The 18100-nt window shown below is 41.5% G+C and overlaps 1 protein-coding gene across 1 annotated transcript in view; it reads left to right on the plus strand.

Moving 5' to 3' along the window:
- Positions 1-18100, plus strand: part of abi2b (abl-interactor 2b) — a gene marked incomplete in the record, with an annotated part of 53237 nt that overhangs the window by 26677 nt on the left and 8460 nt on the right. Inside the window, 4 exon segments of the mRNA XM_037696401.1 lie at positions 3594-3740; positions 8196-8320; positions 8515-8721; positions 16466-16630. Coding sequence (XP_037552329.1) covers positions 3594-3740; positions 8196-8320; positions 8515-8721; positions 16466-16630 — 644 coding nt within the window.

Raw genomic sequence — 18100 nt, forward strand, 5'->3', positions numbered from 1 at the left:
ATATATATATATATATATGCACTTTTCTATTAGCCGTGGGTGTTCATGTTGTAGCATGAGATATTTACACAGAAATATTTTTTTAACTTTAAATAGGTACCGTAAGATACACAAATACATAGAGTAAATGTTTTTGTTTTTTTTCTGAACAGTGCCTGTAACACAGCTGGTAAAAAAAATAAAAAAATACAGAAGCCTGCCAGGAAGTTATTGATGGCTAGACCTGTCACGATAACAAATTTTGCTGGGCGATTAAATGTCTCTGAAATTATTGCGATAAACGATAATATTGTTTGAAATTTGACAATAATTAGTAATTATTGTCAAATTTAAGAAGAAATGTTTGTTAATCTTTGTGTGTAGTAACTTTTTTGACCACTGATGGCAGTATAAGATTGTTTGAACCGAAGGATGGATAGTGAGGGAGCGAGCAGCGTGTCTCTTTAAGAAAAATGGGAGCGAGGCCCCTTGACATGAAATGGGCTGTCTGTCTATGAGTGAGAGAAGCTGCTTACGCAGACATTTGTTGAGTCTGCCTGTGTGTTGAAAAGCAAGTCTACGGGTAATGTCTTCAAGTAGGCATCTCTGCAGACAAATTCGGAAGGCGTATGTGGAGGGCCACATTTGATTAGACAAGAAAATCAAGGTGTTATTGACAGATTGTGTTTAACACAGACCTATTATGTCTATTGTGTTTACCGGTTCGACATAAGTGGTGTCTCCAGTTCTACATTGGCGGCGTCTCAGGTTCGACATAAGCGGCGTCGCCATAACTTCTCTTTCCGCCTCTCTTAACACAGAACTTCCAGTTACATTTCAAAATAAGAGCAACATAAATGTGTAGTGGGGAGGGCTAAATGTTTGTTTTTGTAATACCTAGCTATTACATAAAAAAACAATCTGTTTTGATTGTTGAATAATGTGAAAATACTTCGAATCGATTCATAAAGAAAGAAAAATAAAGTAACCAAAATAATAATGATACGTAAACTGGCTTTGGGACAAAGGGTGTTTCCTTTAACTTCACATTTTCTTGTTCAACCTGCAGTCACTGCAGATGAGTGATTGTCAGTTTCTGTAAGATTTCTGCAACTGGAGCAGGTATTTCTGTTTACTGGTTAACTTCCTCAGCTGTCTCACATTTTAAGGGTCAACTGTACGCCATGTTTCAGCTCCTTTCCTAGATCACATCTCATAGAAGACACTTCTAAAGAGCAAATTTAGCTTTTAGCTTTTGTTTTGGGCTGCTATCTCATTACAGGACTCATGATTTTTAATTGAGACCAGACTTTTTGACAAATAGGAGCAGGTTTCGCTTCAGATGCTTCATATTTCATTGTGCCCAGAACACACTCAAGCCAACCTGTGTCAGGTGCAGCCTACAACCCAAGAACAAAAGAGAATCTTCTTGTGTTTGACTGCAGATATAACACTGTTTCTTAGAAACCTTCACTTAAAAAAAAAAAAAGAGCTGACGTAAGAGCCAGCAAATGCAACTAGCCAATCAGTGTTTGTCCTCTGCAAAACACCTATTCTCCAGAAACGCCCACTTTTGGTCTGCAGAGAACTCCTTCAATGTCTTTGAGACGACACCTGGTGGTTGACTCCTGTACTAGAACAAGAGCTGCACATTTATTTCAGGAGCAGTGCAGTTTTTGATATAATGTGGACACCTGCGACGTATACACAGGTGCGTCTTTATGTACAGAATTGTGTTGATTTAAATTCAGCGCATGCGGCTTACGCTCCGGTGCGTTCTATACATGGACAATTACGGTAGTCTCCTTGAGTCAGGAGGACCCACCCTCCAAAAGAGACATGTATTGGGCAGCTATGTGAGCACCCGGGTGTGACGAGGCTAAATGTTTTTGTTTTGTTAAGCTCGTTAGACCGTCAAAAAAACAAACAAAAAAAACAACTAAATTAGCCGCAACATTGTATAGCGGTGTTGAAAGCGTGTGGAAAAAGTAACGACTTGTAGTTCGGAAATTACGGTACTTTTTATACGACGTCTCAGTTTTGTTAGTAATATGTTCTCAGTTGAATATTTAATTAGTCTGGGCCTTGTTTTTTTTTTTTAAAGATTTGTTCAAAAAGCTTTTATTGTTTTGACATGTTTACAGTTTTCTTGTGTTCGACTGATGAAAGTATCTTTTATCCCACAGGAGGTTTTACTCAAGCAGCTTAGAAATGTGTGCGTGTCCTCAGCATCCGTATAGATTCACCTGAGCTCCGGCTTTTCATGACGCACATCAGCGTGTGGGGAAAATCTTTCAGATTTTTCAATATATATATTTTTTTCTTCTTGAATTTTGTCTCGCAGTTGTGTTTGTGGCCCAGCTCGCCCACTTCTGGCTGCCTCATAACATTTGAGCAAAGCAGTGATCAGCGACGAGTCGGCTGTCTGAGGAACAGCGGGACGTTTGATCATCTCAGTGTTCTGGTTCTCCTTGTTGTAAAAACGGACCCTGCTGTTGAGTTACCAGACACTTTGAGCAGGTTTCTGTTCTTTTAAGGGCTTTGTTTCAGGGATGCACCAGTTTTCAGGGTTTTTTTTTTTTTTAGTTTGAGCGCATTCAATTAGAAATGTAAAAATCTGATTTTCTCCGATGGGTGAATTTCCGGATGCCAGGGCAGGATTTTAAATCCAACATGTTTTCTGTTCAGTGAACATTGTTGGGTTTTCCAAGTTTTTACTTGGTGAACGGTGTAAAAACTCTGTTTTAGAAAAAGTCAGAGAAGGAACGAGTGGGTGGTGCCGCAGGATAAAAGCATTGATTAAACCAATAAAGTATTTACCAATTATTAGAAGTATTACTGGGTATTTTAAACCAAGATCTTGAAAAAACATATTTGTTATGGTGCTCTTTTATGTTCTGAAATTTAAATAATTACAATGATGACTACTGTGATAATACTTATACTAATCTGTTTTTATAGCAGAAATACTGTAATACTTTATTTTTTAGAAATATCCATTTTAATAATCTGTAGAATACAGTAGTCCCTCATCTGGATGGATGGATGGATGGATGGATGGATGGATGCTTTACAATCACGATGTTTTTCTTTTACTGATATGGGATAGGTGCATCTCTAATACCCGATCAGAATTTTTTCAGAGTTGTTACAGATACGATACTATTATCAGATCGGTACATCACTGCCAAATACCCCCAATCAAGAATTTTCTCGATACCGATACTAATATTGGATCGGTGTGTCTCTTAATTATTTAAAATCTTTAAAGGCAAATCGTCAAATGTACCAAAGACGCAGATTGAGTTGACTTGTTCGTAATCTGCTCTGTCATGTTTTTGTGTCTTAAAGCAGAAATGGGAGTTCATGTGATGGGGGAGGGAGTTGTTTTGCAGCCAACAGCAGCGATGTGGTTCCTCAAGCATCACCTGTTGACCACAGTCTGTCCCGATGTTCACCACCTGTCATTCCATGATTTTAAGTTTGCACTTGTTTGTTTCTCGCTCTCCTCCTCCCCTCCTCCTGTTCCCCCCATACACTTCCCTCTTGGATGCACCCCTTCCCCCTCTTTTTTTTACCTCACCCCTCGGACTCACCCCCTGACCCTCTCGCAGGCGCCACTCCCCCTATCGGACGCTCGAGCCGGTGCGTCCTCCCGTTGTCCCTAACGACTACGTCTCGAGCCCGACGCGCAACATGGCGCACCCCCAGCAGAGCCCCGCACGCACTGCATCCGTTAATCAGAGGAACCGCACGTACAGGTACCCGCCCCCTTCCACTTCCCAGCATGCCTCTGTTCACTTCTTAAACAAAGCCCCCTTTTCCTCAGCCTTCTGCCCTTTTCTTCTTCTTCTGTGCTGCACTTCAAATACAAGGACGCTTCTAAAAAATGTTTAATTGTTCTTTAAAAACCTTTTTTTATTTTTTATGACACTTCCTGTTTTACGTCCCACCTGTTTTGGGCCACTAAAAACTTTCTTTTAGCTGTAGCTTCAAGGAAAAGCCCAGTTTGACTCAAAATTTAGGTTGACATGGAGTTTAGGAGCTATTTTAGCTCCGCTAGAGGCAGGTTTCCATGGCGACAGTCAACCTGTCAGCTCCTTTCCTCTGAGCTTGCCATCCAAGAAGGACGGTGATATTTTCTTTCATCAGAGAAGAGAAAAGCTCAAGAAAAGGAACGTTTTTGACTCTGCATTTTTTTTTTTTTTGTCCCGGACACTTTTTCTGCTCCAAGAATAAAATCAGAAAACTTCCCTCTGACTCTCCTCCGCTCCTCCTCAGCTTGAGTGTTTCACCTGCACCACTCCATCCACAGCTCATCCTCTTCATCTCAGCCTCTTTGCTGTCCACAGAAAGTCCTCCTCACATGTCCAGATGCTTCCTGCTTCAACACCGTGCCATATCTGTGTCTTCGTCTTGCGTCTGTCCTCGTCCATCGCTGACACATCAACGCTCCTGAGCGTGCTGCTTTAATAAACTGGACCAGACTTGTTTCAATAGGCTGAAATGCCTGAAGTGAACTATTGTCTTGTTGTAAAGCAAGACGGAAGAGGAAACATAAAGAAGTGATTCCCAACCCTGGTCCTTGAGGAACGCCATCCTGCATCCTGATTCAGTGATTTGATTACTTAAAGTTTTGCAGGATCCTGTAAATCACCCATTTATTCAAATCAGGTGTGTCAAAGCAGGGAAACAACTAAAACATGCAAGATGGTGTTCCTCAAGGACCAGAGTTGGGCACCATTGAGAAGAATAGGTTCAAGATTTTTTTAAACGTTTTGCAACAAGTTGCGCTCAGAAGCTTAGAAATCATTTTAGGACTTTTAATCTGGATAGGCAAATAATTTATACGGTCCAAAACAGTCAGGTACTTCTTCAGATTTGTTTGAGTTTTGTTTATTAAAATATGTTAGCCTTTAAAAAAAAAAAAAAAAAAAATGTAGTCAGTTGCCGCTTGTTATCAAAATAGTTTGTTTGTGTTTGTCAGTAAACAAAATATCTCATGAACCAAAAGACAAATTCTAATAAAACTTGCTACAACGAAATAAACTGGTGGCAACATGATTTAAGGTGGTGCCTTATACGTAACCTGACGGTGCCCGGCTAGGTCAATTTATAATAACAGAAGTCTATTTTTATTACTGCCTGTGCCCTGCAGATACTTGTCAGGTTGTTAGTACCAGGGCTTAATTTGTAAACCCATCGCTGCCGGAACGCAAATGGCAGGCGGGCCCTTTTTGAATTTTGAATAAAGTAGATGATATTTCATGCATTTTAGTGTACTTTAACGGGTTGTTAAACAGCTACATTACCTACCATATTTTCCGCTGTATGCGTCGCACCGCCTTAAAAGTCGCATCAGTTCAAATATGTCTAATAAAGTGGAAAAATCCATAAATATGTTGCTTGGCCATATAAGTCGCATCTATTATGTGTCACTGCTGACAACCCGGAAATGTGGGCTGGTGTTGTGCCAAAAATCGATTGGCTGCCCAATGGTGTCTGTGGGAACGTGCATGGGAGGACAAGATTAACACTTAAAAACAATAATTTGTTTGCTCGAAATTATAGTAAAGGTGTGTCTCAGTTGAACTTTTTCTTAATAAAAGAACTTTAACGGTCAAATCAGCTGCATTTCAAAAATATTTGCTGCCTCGGTGCTCCGGGAGTGCGCAGACAGGGAGGAAATTAGGAAGGAGGAATGCTGCACATTTCTTCAAAAATTTAACAAGAAAAGCACCCAAAACAATTATTTGCTCAACATTATAGCAAAAGTGCGTCTCATTTGAACTTTTACTTAATAAATGAACTTTCATGGTCAAATTAGTTGCATTTCGCCGGGGCTGTGCAGCAAAATGAAGCTGATTTTACGGTTGCTCCAGGCGAGCTGGATGAAGGTGGCATCTATGGCAAGCCGATTGTGTCATTAATAGCCACTTTTACCTATTGCATGACACAGCGGCATGCCATACTACTCAATTGCCATCTAGCGGTTGAAAATGGTAGTGTTCAATATTTTCAGTCAGAATTAATGAAAATGGTCACATCAGTCAAAAATTAGTTTATAAATACGGGAATAAAAAAACAAAAGTCGCTTCGGTGTATAAATTGCAGGGCATGCAAATTATGCAAAAAAACACGACTTATAGGCCGAATAATACGGTACATTTGTAAAAACTCCGCTTCGGTCACGCATACTATCCCGCCACTTGACGGTTCCGAGATGACTCTCCGCTGAATTCTCTGTCCGACTCCACATGTCAAAGCTCCAGGCGCCTCCTCCGTCTGTTCATGGCGGCTGCCTGCATACAACTGCTTGGTTATCTCAGCACTCACCCCGCCACTCTTTTAGGGGTGGAAATTTTTTTAAGGGTAGAGGCGGAAATGCTATTTGAAGGGGAAACTGGTATGTGATATTAAGACGTCTTAAGTGGCTGTTGTGTTTAAAATTAGTGTTTATGTAATTATTTTCAGTTTACATATCCAAGATGAGTTTTATTCATCCAAGGCAGTCATATTTGTTCATAACTTTATGATTAGTAAGCCTGAGAGTTACCGGATCCAAGCGAACAGTTACCGGAACACACCCTGTCAAAACAAAAGGGAGTTCCCGGATCCTTTTCTGGCAGGACCCGGCTCAAATTAAGCCCTGATTAGTTCTGCTACTGTTCATTGTTTAAACGTTGGAGCTTAGCATGCAGGTGATATGCATTCTTTTGAGGAAAACTATTTTGGAAGAGAACTTTTTTTTTTTAAGTTATTTTTTGTCCAACCTAAGCAATAACTAATCATATCCACAAAGTGCTCAGAACAATAACAGTAGTGTTCCTTTAAAGGAATGCATGTCGTCCGCCACTTTGAAATCTAAGGCTTTTTAACCAAGTCTTGCAGAATGTGTTGGGAATGTGCTTCTCTACCATCACACCAAACGTTAGCTCAATATCTGTGAAGCTGTTTGAATTGTAGGCATTTTTGTGTTTGCTTAATTTGATTAGCCATGACAGACGTATCGTATTTTCCGGCGTGTAAGTCGATCCGGTCTACAAGTCGCATCAGTCAAAAAAAGCATCACGAAGAGGATAATACGTATATAAGTCACTTGGGTGTATAGCTCACCTTTATTATGAGTCACCACTGACCCGTCGCGTTTATTATGCTTTTATTTAATGATCAAAACAAACTCATTTCACCTGGGCGGCGCGGCTCCATCCATCGTGACCAGAGCCGCTAGCTCTCCAGCGTTCCCCCACCTGCACCAGCTGAGTGAAACGAGCACACACGGGAGGACTCGTTGTTGCAGTTCTTCAAAATTTAACAAGATTAACACTTAAAAGTATTATTTGTTTGCTCGACATTATAGCAAAGGTATGTCTCAGTATAACTTTTCCTTAATAAATGCACTTTTAATGGTCAAAACAGCTTCATTTCGCTAGGGTGGCGCAGTGCCATCCATCCGTCCGTCTGCTGTGGATGGATGGATGGACTCGCTGTTGCAGTTCTTTGAAATATAAAGCGTCAGTCAAAAATAGCGTTACGAATGTGGGGAAAAAATAATGTATATAAGTCACAGGACTGACAAATCTATACAAAAACACTGCGACTTATACGCTGGAAAATACAGTACATCCAATGATTACGTTTTGAAAATTTGATTAAAATGTGTCCAGTAGTTCATGAGATATTTTGCTAACAGAAAAACAAACACAAACAAACGGGCATTCACTTGATTGTCCGCCTTTCGTGGAGGCAGATGATCGTAAAAGTCGTTGATGAAGACGTAGTTTCTCGATCGTTGCACCTCTTTCTGTAAAGAAATACTTGTTGTTTTTCATACCTGGTCCTGTATGCGTCTTTTCTAACTCTAAGGCAGGTTGTCCTCACCGTTAAAGCCTTCCTACGGTATGAGCCAAAAGACAAAATTCAGGCCTCTGAGTGGCCCGAAGATGCTGTGCACGTACAGTTAATTTTACTCCCGCTGTAGAATGAGTGCGTTTCTGACACGTGCAGGTATCTCTAACGTTTAGATTTTTAATTTCAAACTTTTCTTTCACATTTCTGAGTTTAGTTTCTGAAAGGGACTGAATGTATGGGGGTCGTTAAATGTAGCCGCTGCTGTTTTTAGGTGGCGGTGCGTCTTTCAGCCGAAGCCTGCTAACAGCAGGGTGTTTTGTGTGTGAGTGTGTGCGTCCTGACGTGTTTTGCCGCCTCGTCACCAGCAGCGGGAGCAGCGGAGGCAGCCACCCCAGCAGCAGTCGCAGCAGCAGCCGAGAGAACAGCGGTAGCGGCAGCGTAGGCGTGCCCATCGCCGTGCCGACCCCTGCTCCGCCCACAGCCTTCCCAGGTAACGCCCACTTTTTGTCTTCCCCAGTCGTTTGTCTTAAAACTAACCCACCTACTCTGTCAATATCCAGAACGTCCCGTGTTCAGGAGCTCTGGATCTAATCTTCTCGTTCTCTGAACTCGTCTCGACCCCCCACCTGTGTTTTCTCTCCCTTCTGACCTTTAACCCCCACCCCCCCCCATCTCACCCATCAGGTTCAGCCCCTGCCCCACCCAACACAGCTAAACCACCCCCCAACACTGCCACCACCCCAGGGCCTCCTTCTTCTGTCCTAGATGCCCCCCCACAAGCCCCTAACCCCCCTTTAGAAATTCCACCTGTACCTCCTCCCCCTCCTCAGCTCCCTGCCTCTACAGCCCCCACTGGCACCGGCCCTGCTACTTATGTCAACCCCGCACAAGGTGAGTGCGACCCGATGAGAGAAGCTCCCCCCTGCATGTCCCCCAACAATCCATCCCACCTCCCGTCACATGTCTCCTCCAGCTTGGTTTGTCCTCACCTGCCATTTTGCTGGATGTTTACGACGTATGTAACGGTACATGTGTTCATACCGGATCATCACGGCAAATATGAATCTATAAGCTAAACATCAAACAAAACATGGTGGAACCTGCCCGTTTGTTTCAAAATCAGCTGAGAGGAAAAGTTTCCTGTCATGATCCACAACAGCAGCAGAGAGCTACAAAAAGTGCCTGTATGGCAGACAGTTATGTTCTATAAAAAGTGCATAAAAAGTGCTTTCAAATGTTTTCTGGAATTCCATTTTGTATTGTTTTATATGCTTGGTATGAAGGGTGATTATCTCACACTCAGGTACTTAAGTACATAATATAATGTGTACTTTTAATAAGTAAGTAAGTAAGTAATATTTATTTATATAGCACCTTTCACAGACAATGACATCACAAAGTGCTTCACAAGTAAAAGTAAATAAAATTTAAATAAAAGCCAGTCTGAATAAATAAGTCTTAAGATCATTTTTGAAAGAGTCAATGGAATCTGAGCAGCGCAGTGACAGAGGGAGAGCGTTCCAAAGCCTGGGGGCCACCACTTGGAATGCTCTGTCTCCACGTGTTTTAAAATAAGTTCTCGGAACTATCAGCAACATTTGATTTGAAGATCTCAAAGTCCTGATGGGACATAGAGGCTTCAAAAGGTCCAGTAAATATTTGGGAGCCTGACCATGAAGTGCCCTAAAAGTTAGAACCAGAATTTTAAAATGACTCCTGAAATGCACAGGGAGCCAATGCAAGCCAATAAGGTCATGTACACTCTGTACTTCTCTTTGTGAAACCATTGAGAAGTCACCTATATGCAGGAAAAAGCTCTCAAATGTGTAGAATCTGGGACTATTTAATCTCATATTTGCATTTTTTTTCTCGTGGGACTTTTCTATCAGGTAAAAGTTTTACCTTCAGTCGGTCGTGTGCAGTCTTCTTCCGTGCGTTCTGAACTCACGTTGTCTTTGGTTAAAACTGATAGTGACTCAAGGGGATTGGGGATATTTTCTATTAGCTGCTGATATATGCTAGCTAGCTATTCTGCGACTAAATCTTGTTGGTGTAAATGTATCGACGGTTGGTTGGACGTCTTTGTGTATGAAGGCAAAACTAGAGATGAACACAATTGAGTCTCATCCCATGAATGCATTCAGTAGATTTTGTTTGTTTCTTTATATATTTCTATTATATTAGTATTTGATGTTTCCAACCAAATAACTGCAGTGTTTCCCCTACCATTATACAAGCAGGGCGCACCACCCTGCCAACAGAACGGAGCGCCCTGCCTACCGAACCAACATTCATATTCATAAAAAGTACCGGTAAGTTAATTACGTTATTTATCTGAGGAGCCAGCAGTCTGCTTTGAGTTTTAACTTCGTCGCAGGCTCTCATCCTGAGCAAGCGGTTCTAGTAACGTTTTTAATTTGGGGGATAAAAGACATGTCTTGATCAAAAATAACACCAAGATTTTTAACATCAGAGCTGGAGGCCAGATTAATGCCCTCCGAGGAGGGCGAAAGACTGAAAAATGTATTCATAAGATGCTCAGGTCCATAAAACAAAACCTCAGTCGTGTCTGAGTTTATCCATCCATCCATTTTGTTCCGCTTATCCGAGGTCGTGTTGCAGGGGTAGCAGCCTAAGTAGGGAGGCCCAGACGTCCCTCTCCCCAGCCAATTGGGCCAGCTCCGGGGGAATCCCAAGGTGTTCCTAGGCCAGCCGAGAAACATAGTCTCTTCTGCATGACCTGGGTCTTCCTCTGGGTCTCCTCCCGGTAAGAAGTGTCCGGAACACCTCACCAGGGAGGTGTCCAGGAGGCATCCTAACCAGATGCTTGAGCCATCTCAACTGGCTCCTCTCAATGTGGAGAAGCAGCGGCTCTACTTTAAATCCCTCCCGGATGACTGAGCTTCTCACCTTATCTCTAAGGGAGAGTCCAGACACCCTGCGGAGAAAACTAATTTTGGTCGCTTCTATCCGTGATCTCGTTCTTTCGGTCACAACCCAAAGCTCATGACCATAGATCAGGGTAGTAACGTAGATCAACCAATAAATTGAGAGCTTCGCCTTTTGACTCGGCTTTCTCTTCACCACGACAGACCATTACAGCGCATGCTTCACTACAGACGCTGCACCTATCCGTCCATCAGATTTCTGGCTCCATTTTTCCCTCATTCGTGAACAAGACCCCGAGGTACTTGAACTCCTCCTAAAAATTAAAGGTCATCCAGGTTTTTACGTTTTTAAGATGTTTGTAGTTGAAGTACTGGTAACTGATTGGATTTGTGTAGTTTCATGGACAAATATAACTGTATCATCAGCATAACATCGAAAATTTATCCCATGCTGTTTAATAACTTTACCTAATGGAAGCACACAGTATATAAAGCATATTGGTCCAAACACTGAACCCTGAGGAACTCCATGGCTATGTAGGAGAAACACTGAACTGCAATGGTACCTACAGCTATTGAACCAGAGAGCTCTGAATATCACTTTATGTTCAATAAACAGACAAAAGCTAAACTTGAATGTGTCTCAAAGTGACACACTTGATGTGTTTGGTTGTGATACAGCAGGATCTCAACCATTGCCTGTATTTATAGATTTTTTTAAATATATATTAAATGTCTTTCAAGGTGGCATCAAAAAGGTCTTCAAAAGTCTCACATTTACCAATAACTTGCTGAAACCTACAGATTCCCTGAACTAACATCTACCTGCTTTATTGCAAATAAAACGCAAAGATTTTGTGAAAAACTTTGTTTACTCGTTAGTTTGTATATATATTTTAAAGAGTACACGTTGGGATCATTTTAGATGGTTATTCAAGCAGGAAATTGGATTTGTAAAGAATTTTATAGACTTTAACACTAAAATCCTAAAATAAATCTGCAGGCGGTTATAATAGCGCTTCTTTAATATTTCCCAGACATGATTACCCTCCTAAGAATGAACTGCAGAACACGATTGAAGAGTTTATTTGAGAGATTTTCCCTCTTGGGATCACTTAATTTCGGAATGTTTGTCCAATTTAAGACCAGGAGTGTGATTCAGCTCCTCAGCCACCACATTATCCCTCCGCAGCTCGATCCTCTTCATCCCTCAGCCGCCGGCGACCGAGTCGCTGCTGTTGTCCTGATGTATAATGCATGAGCCGTCTGCTGAAGCGCTTTGTTTGTGTCCTTTATTTGTTCTTATTTATGCCGTTTGGGTTGTTTTCTGTGGCTGCATATTGTCATTTTTCCGTGTGTGGCTCTGTTGGTAATGTTACAACAAATATGAACCCTCCCGCTGCTCTTGAGTCAAAATGAGCCATGAGGCCTCAGTTTTTAAACTGAGCTCCTGTCAGTCATTTTAGCCCAAGGGCAGCAGGAGGGTTAACAATGGAAGAGAGAGCTTTAGGCCTTTTTTTTGTTTTGTTCTTCAAAGGATGATCAGGGTTTTACTTCAAATCCAGGCTTCTGAGCTTTTTTATTATGCAGTCATGGAAAAAGAAATTAAACAAAAAGTCCACTATTTTTCCAATTTTCCAGTTTCACCTATCAGAACATAATAAAACTGATCTGGTTCTTCGCCAGGTTTAAAATTTATTCAAATCTAACCTGAAGGCTACAAAACCAACATATTTAATTATTTATTATCACAAAACAGAAAGTCTGTGAGTGTAAAGCTGGTTCCAGCCTCGCTGCTTCAGAGATTTCAGAGGTTTTCTCTAGAATTGCGCCGCTCAGGGTGGCTGCATGTTGGAGTAGCTCTGTTACTTTCATTCTGACATATTGCTTTTGGAAACTTTAATTCCTCTTTTTCTGGATGTGAATCACTTTTTTTGGACGATTGTTTCCTCTGGCATTGGCTGCTATGCAGCTAAAGGGATTTTTCCTGAACCTTTTGTACTTTTGGACATTTGTAATGATGCGTAACCATGGCAACAAGGTGTTTTTTCTTTCATAACTTGGAGCAGCTGATTAACATCTCAAAAGCTCAAGTAATATCTCAACTACAGCCCCAAATCTCAAATGATTTGAAAAGGAGGCTCAGTGGATGCATCCCCTTTACCTGCCGGCTGTGCTCGAGTGCCTGACCACTGAGACCCTAGAACTGGCAGGAAATGTGGCTTGTAACAGCAGAAGGACCGGGATCATCCCCCGGCACCTGCAGCCCGCTGTCTGCAGTGACAAGGAGCTAGGCAGGCTGCTGGGAGGAGTGGCCGTCTCTCTAGGAGGAGTGGCCGTCTCTAAGTGGGGAGTGGCCGTCTCTGGGGAGAGTAGCCATCTCTGGGGAGAATGGCCGTCTTTCTTGGAGGAGTGGCCGTCGCTCTGGGAGGGGTGGCCGTCTCTCTGAGACAGGTAGCCATGTCTCTGGGAGGAGTGGCCGTCGCTCTGGGAGGGGTGGCCGTCGCTCTGGGGAGAGTGGCAGTCTCTCTGGGAGGTGTGGCCGTCTCTCTGGGAGGTGTGGCCGTCTCTCTGGGGAGAGTGGCAGTCGCTCTGGGAGGGGTAGCCGTCTCTCTGGGAGGAGTGGTGGTCGCTCTGGGAGGGGTGGCCGTCGTTCTGGGGAGAGTGGCTGTCGCTCTGGGGAGAGTGGCCATCGCTCTGGGGGGGTTGGCCGTCTCTGAGAGGGGTAGCAGTCTCTTTGGGAGGAGTGGCCGTCTGTCTAAGAGGGGTAGCAGTCTCTCTGGGAGGAGTGGTGGTCGCTCTGGGGAGAGTGGCCGTCGCTCTGGGGGGGTTGGCCGTCTCTCTGAGAGGGGTAGCAGTCTCTTTGGGAGGAGTGGCCGTCGCTCTGGGAGGGGTGGCAGCCTCTTAGGGAGGAGTGGCCGTCGCTCTCAAAGTTCTGCCCGGCATACTGGTTGTCCTGCAGCCCGAGGAAACCGAGAGGCCAGCTGAGTCTGGGCGGACAGATCTGACGGCATTTGCGGCCAGTTTCTGGGGATCTGCTGTGAGATGGACTTTTACAAGAGATCCTTCCTGCTTACAGCCTTCAGTATCTATAACATCTCGATGAAATGAGGATAATGAGTTACAACATATAATTTGACTTAGGGATTAATAACGTATTTTTCAATTCAATTGAATTGTTTAGTTTCTGCTTCAGAGCATACTGGTGTGTGTTAACACGACGCCAAGGCAGAAAGACATCAGCTTCAGACTTCAGAGAAGCAACTCTTGCTGCCCATGAATCTGGGATGGGTTAGAGGTCATTTCCAGACTGTTTGGAGTCCAATTATTCTAAACAGAGGGGGATAATTCACAAGTAAGAAACATTTAGACAAGTGACAAGTCTTCCCTGGAGTGGCAGAAAATCCATCCAAAAGATCAGACTGAGCAATGCTCAGAAAATTGAGCTCCATCTCAGACTGTACAGGCCTCAGCAGGTTAAAGGTCAAAGGTTATGACAGGTCAGCTAGACTTTGTTGAATAGTACGACTTGTTTTAACGAGTTGCAGCAGGAAACCTTTCTAAAAACAAATGACAGCACCTTTATCTGACAGCACCACAGGACTTCTGGAACAAAACTAAAGTACAGATGTTTACGCAGAATGTTCAACAGAATGTTTGGGGAATAAATTGTTTGTATGCTGTTTGGTTTTCTCCAATTTGTCTAAAACATTGTGGTGGGACCTTCAGAGATCTGAGCAGAAACATGAATGAACTGAAGCAACGCTGGAAACAAGAGTGGGCCAAAATTCTTCTTCAACCACATGAGAGCCTGATACTCCAACAGAAAACAATCCTGAGAGTTTCTGCTGCTAAAGGAGGTTCTGAATGCTGTTGGATCAGAGGCCGAACCAGTTCTTCACTCACTTTTGGTTTAATAAATAACAAAATGGTGGATTCTGTTGTTTTTGTTTAGGTTAGATTTAAATAATTTAAGAACCTTGCAAAGACCAGCTTATTTTTTCATTATGCCCCGATACTGAAAACTTTACGAAAGGTGGACTTTTATGTTCATGACCGTATATTTGGCTAAAAACAAAAATGTTAAATATTTACAAAAATGGTTTTGGTTACAAGGTGAGAATTGGCTTTTAGACTTAGTGAAAGTATAGGTGCATCTAAAAAAAATAGAATGTTGTGAAAAGTAATAAAAAAAAATGTCCGTCATTTCAGAAAGTGAAACTCCTATATTACACAGAGTGAAATATTTCAAGCCTTTATTTTTTTGTAATTTTAACGATTGAGTCTTGAAAATAATGAAAAAACAAAATTCAGTGTCTCAAATAATTAGAATATTCTATAGCCATCTTTTGGTACCTTTTGTCAGTGTGGGCAGGAACTAAGTCCTGCTGGAAATTGAAATCAGCATCTCCATAAAACTCATCAGAAGAAAAAACTCATCAGATCAGGAAACAACTCATCATAAGTGCTCTAAAATGTCCTGGTAGATACTATGTTTACTGTGGACTTCAGAAAACACAGTGGGCCAGCACCAGAAGAGGACATGGACCCAAACCATCACTGACTGTGGAAACTTCACTCTGAACTTCAAGCAACGTGGATTCTGGGCCTCTCGACTCTTCCTCCAGACTCTGGGATCTTGATTTACAAATGACCTGAAGAATTTACTTTAATCTGAAAAGAGGACTTTGAACCACTAAGCAATAGTCCAGTTCTTTGTCTCCTCAGCCAGATCAGACACTTCTGATGTTGTCTCTGGTTCAGGAGTGACGCGATTTAAGGAATGAGACATTTGTAGCTCATGTCTAGGATTTTTCAGTCAGGTCATCTGGACAGTTTCCGGAAGGCTTCATCAGTCAAGGAAACACACAACAAAACTGATTCTTCCCCCAACAGCTTACTCCAAAGTGGAACAAACCAGTTTTGTTTGTTCCAATTTAGAGTAAGCTGTTGGGGGAAGAATCAGTTTTGTTGTGTGTTTCCTTGACTGATGAAGCCTTCTGGATCGAAAGCGAAATGTTTCAGCACAAAAAAAAAAAGAAACTGTCCAGATGACCTGACTGAAAAATATTGGATTGTATACCTGGATTATTGAGCACGGACTTTGTTGTTCTCATGTCTAGGAGTTAATCAGCTGATTAGGATGTGACACCAGGAGTTTAAAATATTGAACCTCTTCACAATATTCTTATTTTCTGAGACACTGATTTTTATAATTATCTGTAAGACAAAATCATCAAAATGGCAAGAAATAAAGGCTTGAAATATTTCACTCTGTGTAATGAATTTGGTGGTTCCCAACACTGGTCCTTGAGGAACACCATCTTGCATATTTTAGTTTCCCTACTTTGATGCACCTGATTTGAATGAATGAGTGATTAACAGGCTTCTGTAGAACTCGAGGAACGAATAAAATCACAAAATCAGGCCTGTTAGAGCAGGAAACAACTGAAACATACAGGATGGTGTTCCTCAAGGACCAGTGTTGGGAACCATTGAAATGAGTTTCACTTTTTTCAATAATTTGACTAAAAATTTGAACATTTTCATCATATTGTAATTTTTTTAGATGCACCTGTAATGCTATAAGGTGCTTCAGCTCCAAATACCACAATGAAATAATAATAAATTAAAAAACCTCTGAACTGCAGAAATGTAATTGGTTTTCAACAAAAACGATGCAAAGAAGAAAAAGAAGTTTGCTGAAGCTCTGTGACTCGCTTCCTCCTACTGTTGTATCCCCTCAGGTGCTCCTCAGTTTTACAGCATGAACCGCACGGTGCAGCAGCCCCAGAACCACCAGGTGGGGGGTTCCCTTCCGTTTCGCCGACCTTCATCCGTCACCGGTCAGCCCAACACGACCCACAACCCCAGCCAGCTCAACGGGGGGCCACACTTTGCCCAGAACCAAGGTACTGTTCTCCAAACTGTTAATATCACTCCTGCTTTTTCTGAGCGTTTAATCCACACAAGAAGAGCTCGACGTCATGTATTTCATTTTAAAGAAGTTTTATTAACAAGATTTAACCCTGTTGGCTTTTTTTTTTGTTTTAAAACAGAAAAATTACAGTAATTTCTTGTGTATAAGCCGCTACTTTTTTCACACACTTTGGACACTGCAGCTAATTCATGTATTTTTTTAAATAATAATTACGGTAATTAAAAAAATAAAATAAAATTCACGTGCTAACGAGCTTACTGCCGCCAAAAAACATTTGCTGTAGCTTCATCACGCCTTCGTCACACGATTTATGGATTTATTTATTTTTTTTTACAATTTGTTCAATTTTTACGTGTTATTCTGACAAGCTTCCTTTTTAAAGAAAGCTCTAATTAATAAATAACTTAAACCTTCTTTTTAAAAATATATATCAATATATGTTGTTGATGTTCACCAATTAAAAATATTATTGGATGACTTGGAAAAAGATTCGATCAAAACATTGTCTTAAAAACCATCGGTATATTTTTGTCTTAATGGGTTTATAGATATTCTAGAAGATAGTGACAAAATCTTAAGTATATATCAAATATTAAAATATACAAATTAATTATTGAGTAATTAATGCAGCTCTACGTATAAATTGAGTTTTCTGAATTATTTCTGCATAATTAAACACATCACTCTAATTTTGTTGTTTTACTCTGATTATCTTTAATGTTCAATCATAATAAAATTTCTCTGAACAGTTAAAGTTGTTCTAATTGCTCAAAACAAACGTATCCACACATTTATTATATAAAAAAATTAACCCTCTGGCCTGTGTGTTTTTCATGTTTCGTTAGAAAGCTTTCTAAGTTTCATGTTTTAATTTGCTTACATCAAGCTGTTCAATTTATTCAAACCAAACCAGACTTGATGTTTTATTCAAACCTCTCCCGTCTGCGTTTGCTTTCTGTCGCTTCATGTCAGCGTCTCTGCTTTCAGTTTGCGTCACCTTTTCACCGCGCTCCGCTCCGGCTTTGCAATGTTTTGACGTTTTGTGCGTGTGCGTCCCTCTGCCACTGCTCTGATCTGTCTAAAAGTTCTTTTGACGCCTGAGTTTGAATTCAAAACCTTATGGACTAAAGAATCTGTTTGTTTCAGAAAATATTTAATTAAATGGAGGAGAGTTTCATTAACATATCTAGTGCTTCATGAGATATTTTGCTAACAGACACCAACTAACACACATTTATATAGACGTAGATATGGATTATATATAAGTATTTATGACTATTCTTGGCAGCAGGCAGTAATTAAAATATCCAGTGTTTCCCCCACCATTATACAAGTGGGGCACCCCATCCCGTCAACAGAACTGAGCGCCCTGCTTACCGAACCCCACCCCAATCGACAACTGAACTGTCAGTATTGATGTAAAAATGCTACTGACGTTTGC

The sequence above is a fragment of the Nematolebias whitei genome, chromosome 23 (assembly GCF_014905685.2).
Source record: "Nematolebias whitei isolate Nwh7 chromosome 23, NemWhi1, whole genome shotgun sequence".
Lineage (NCBI taxonomy): Eukaryota > Metazoa > Chordata > Actinopteri > Cyprinodontiformes > Rivulidae > Nematolebias > Nematolebias whitei.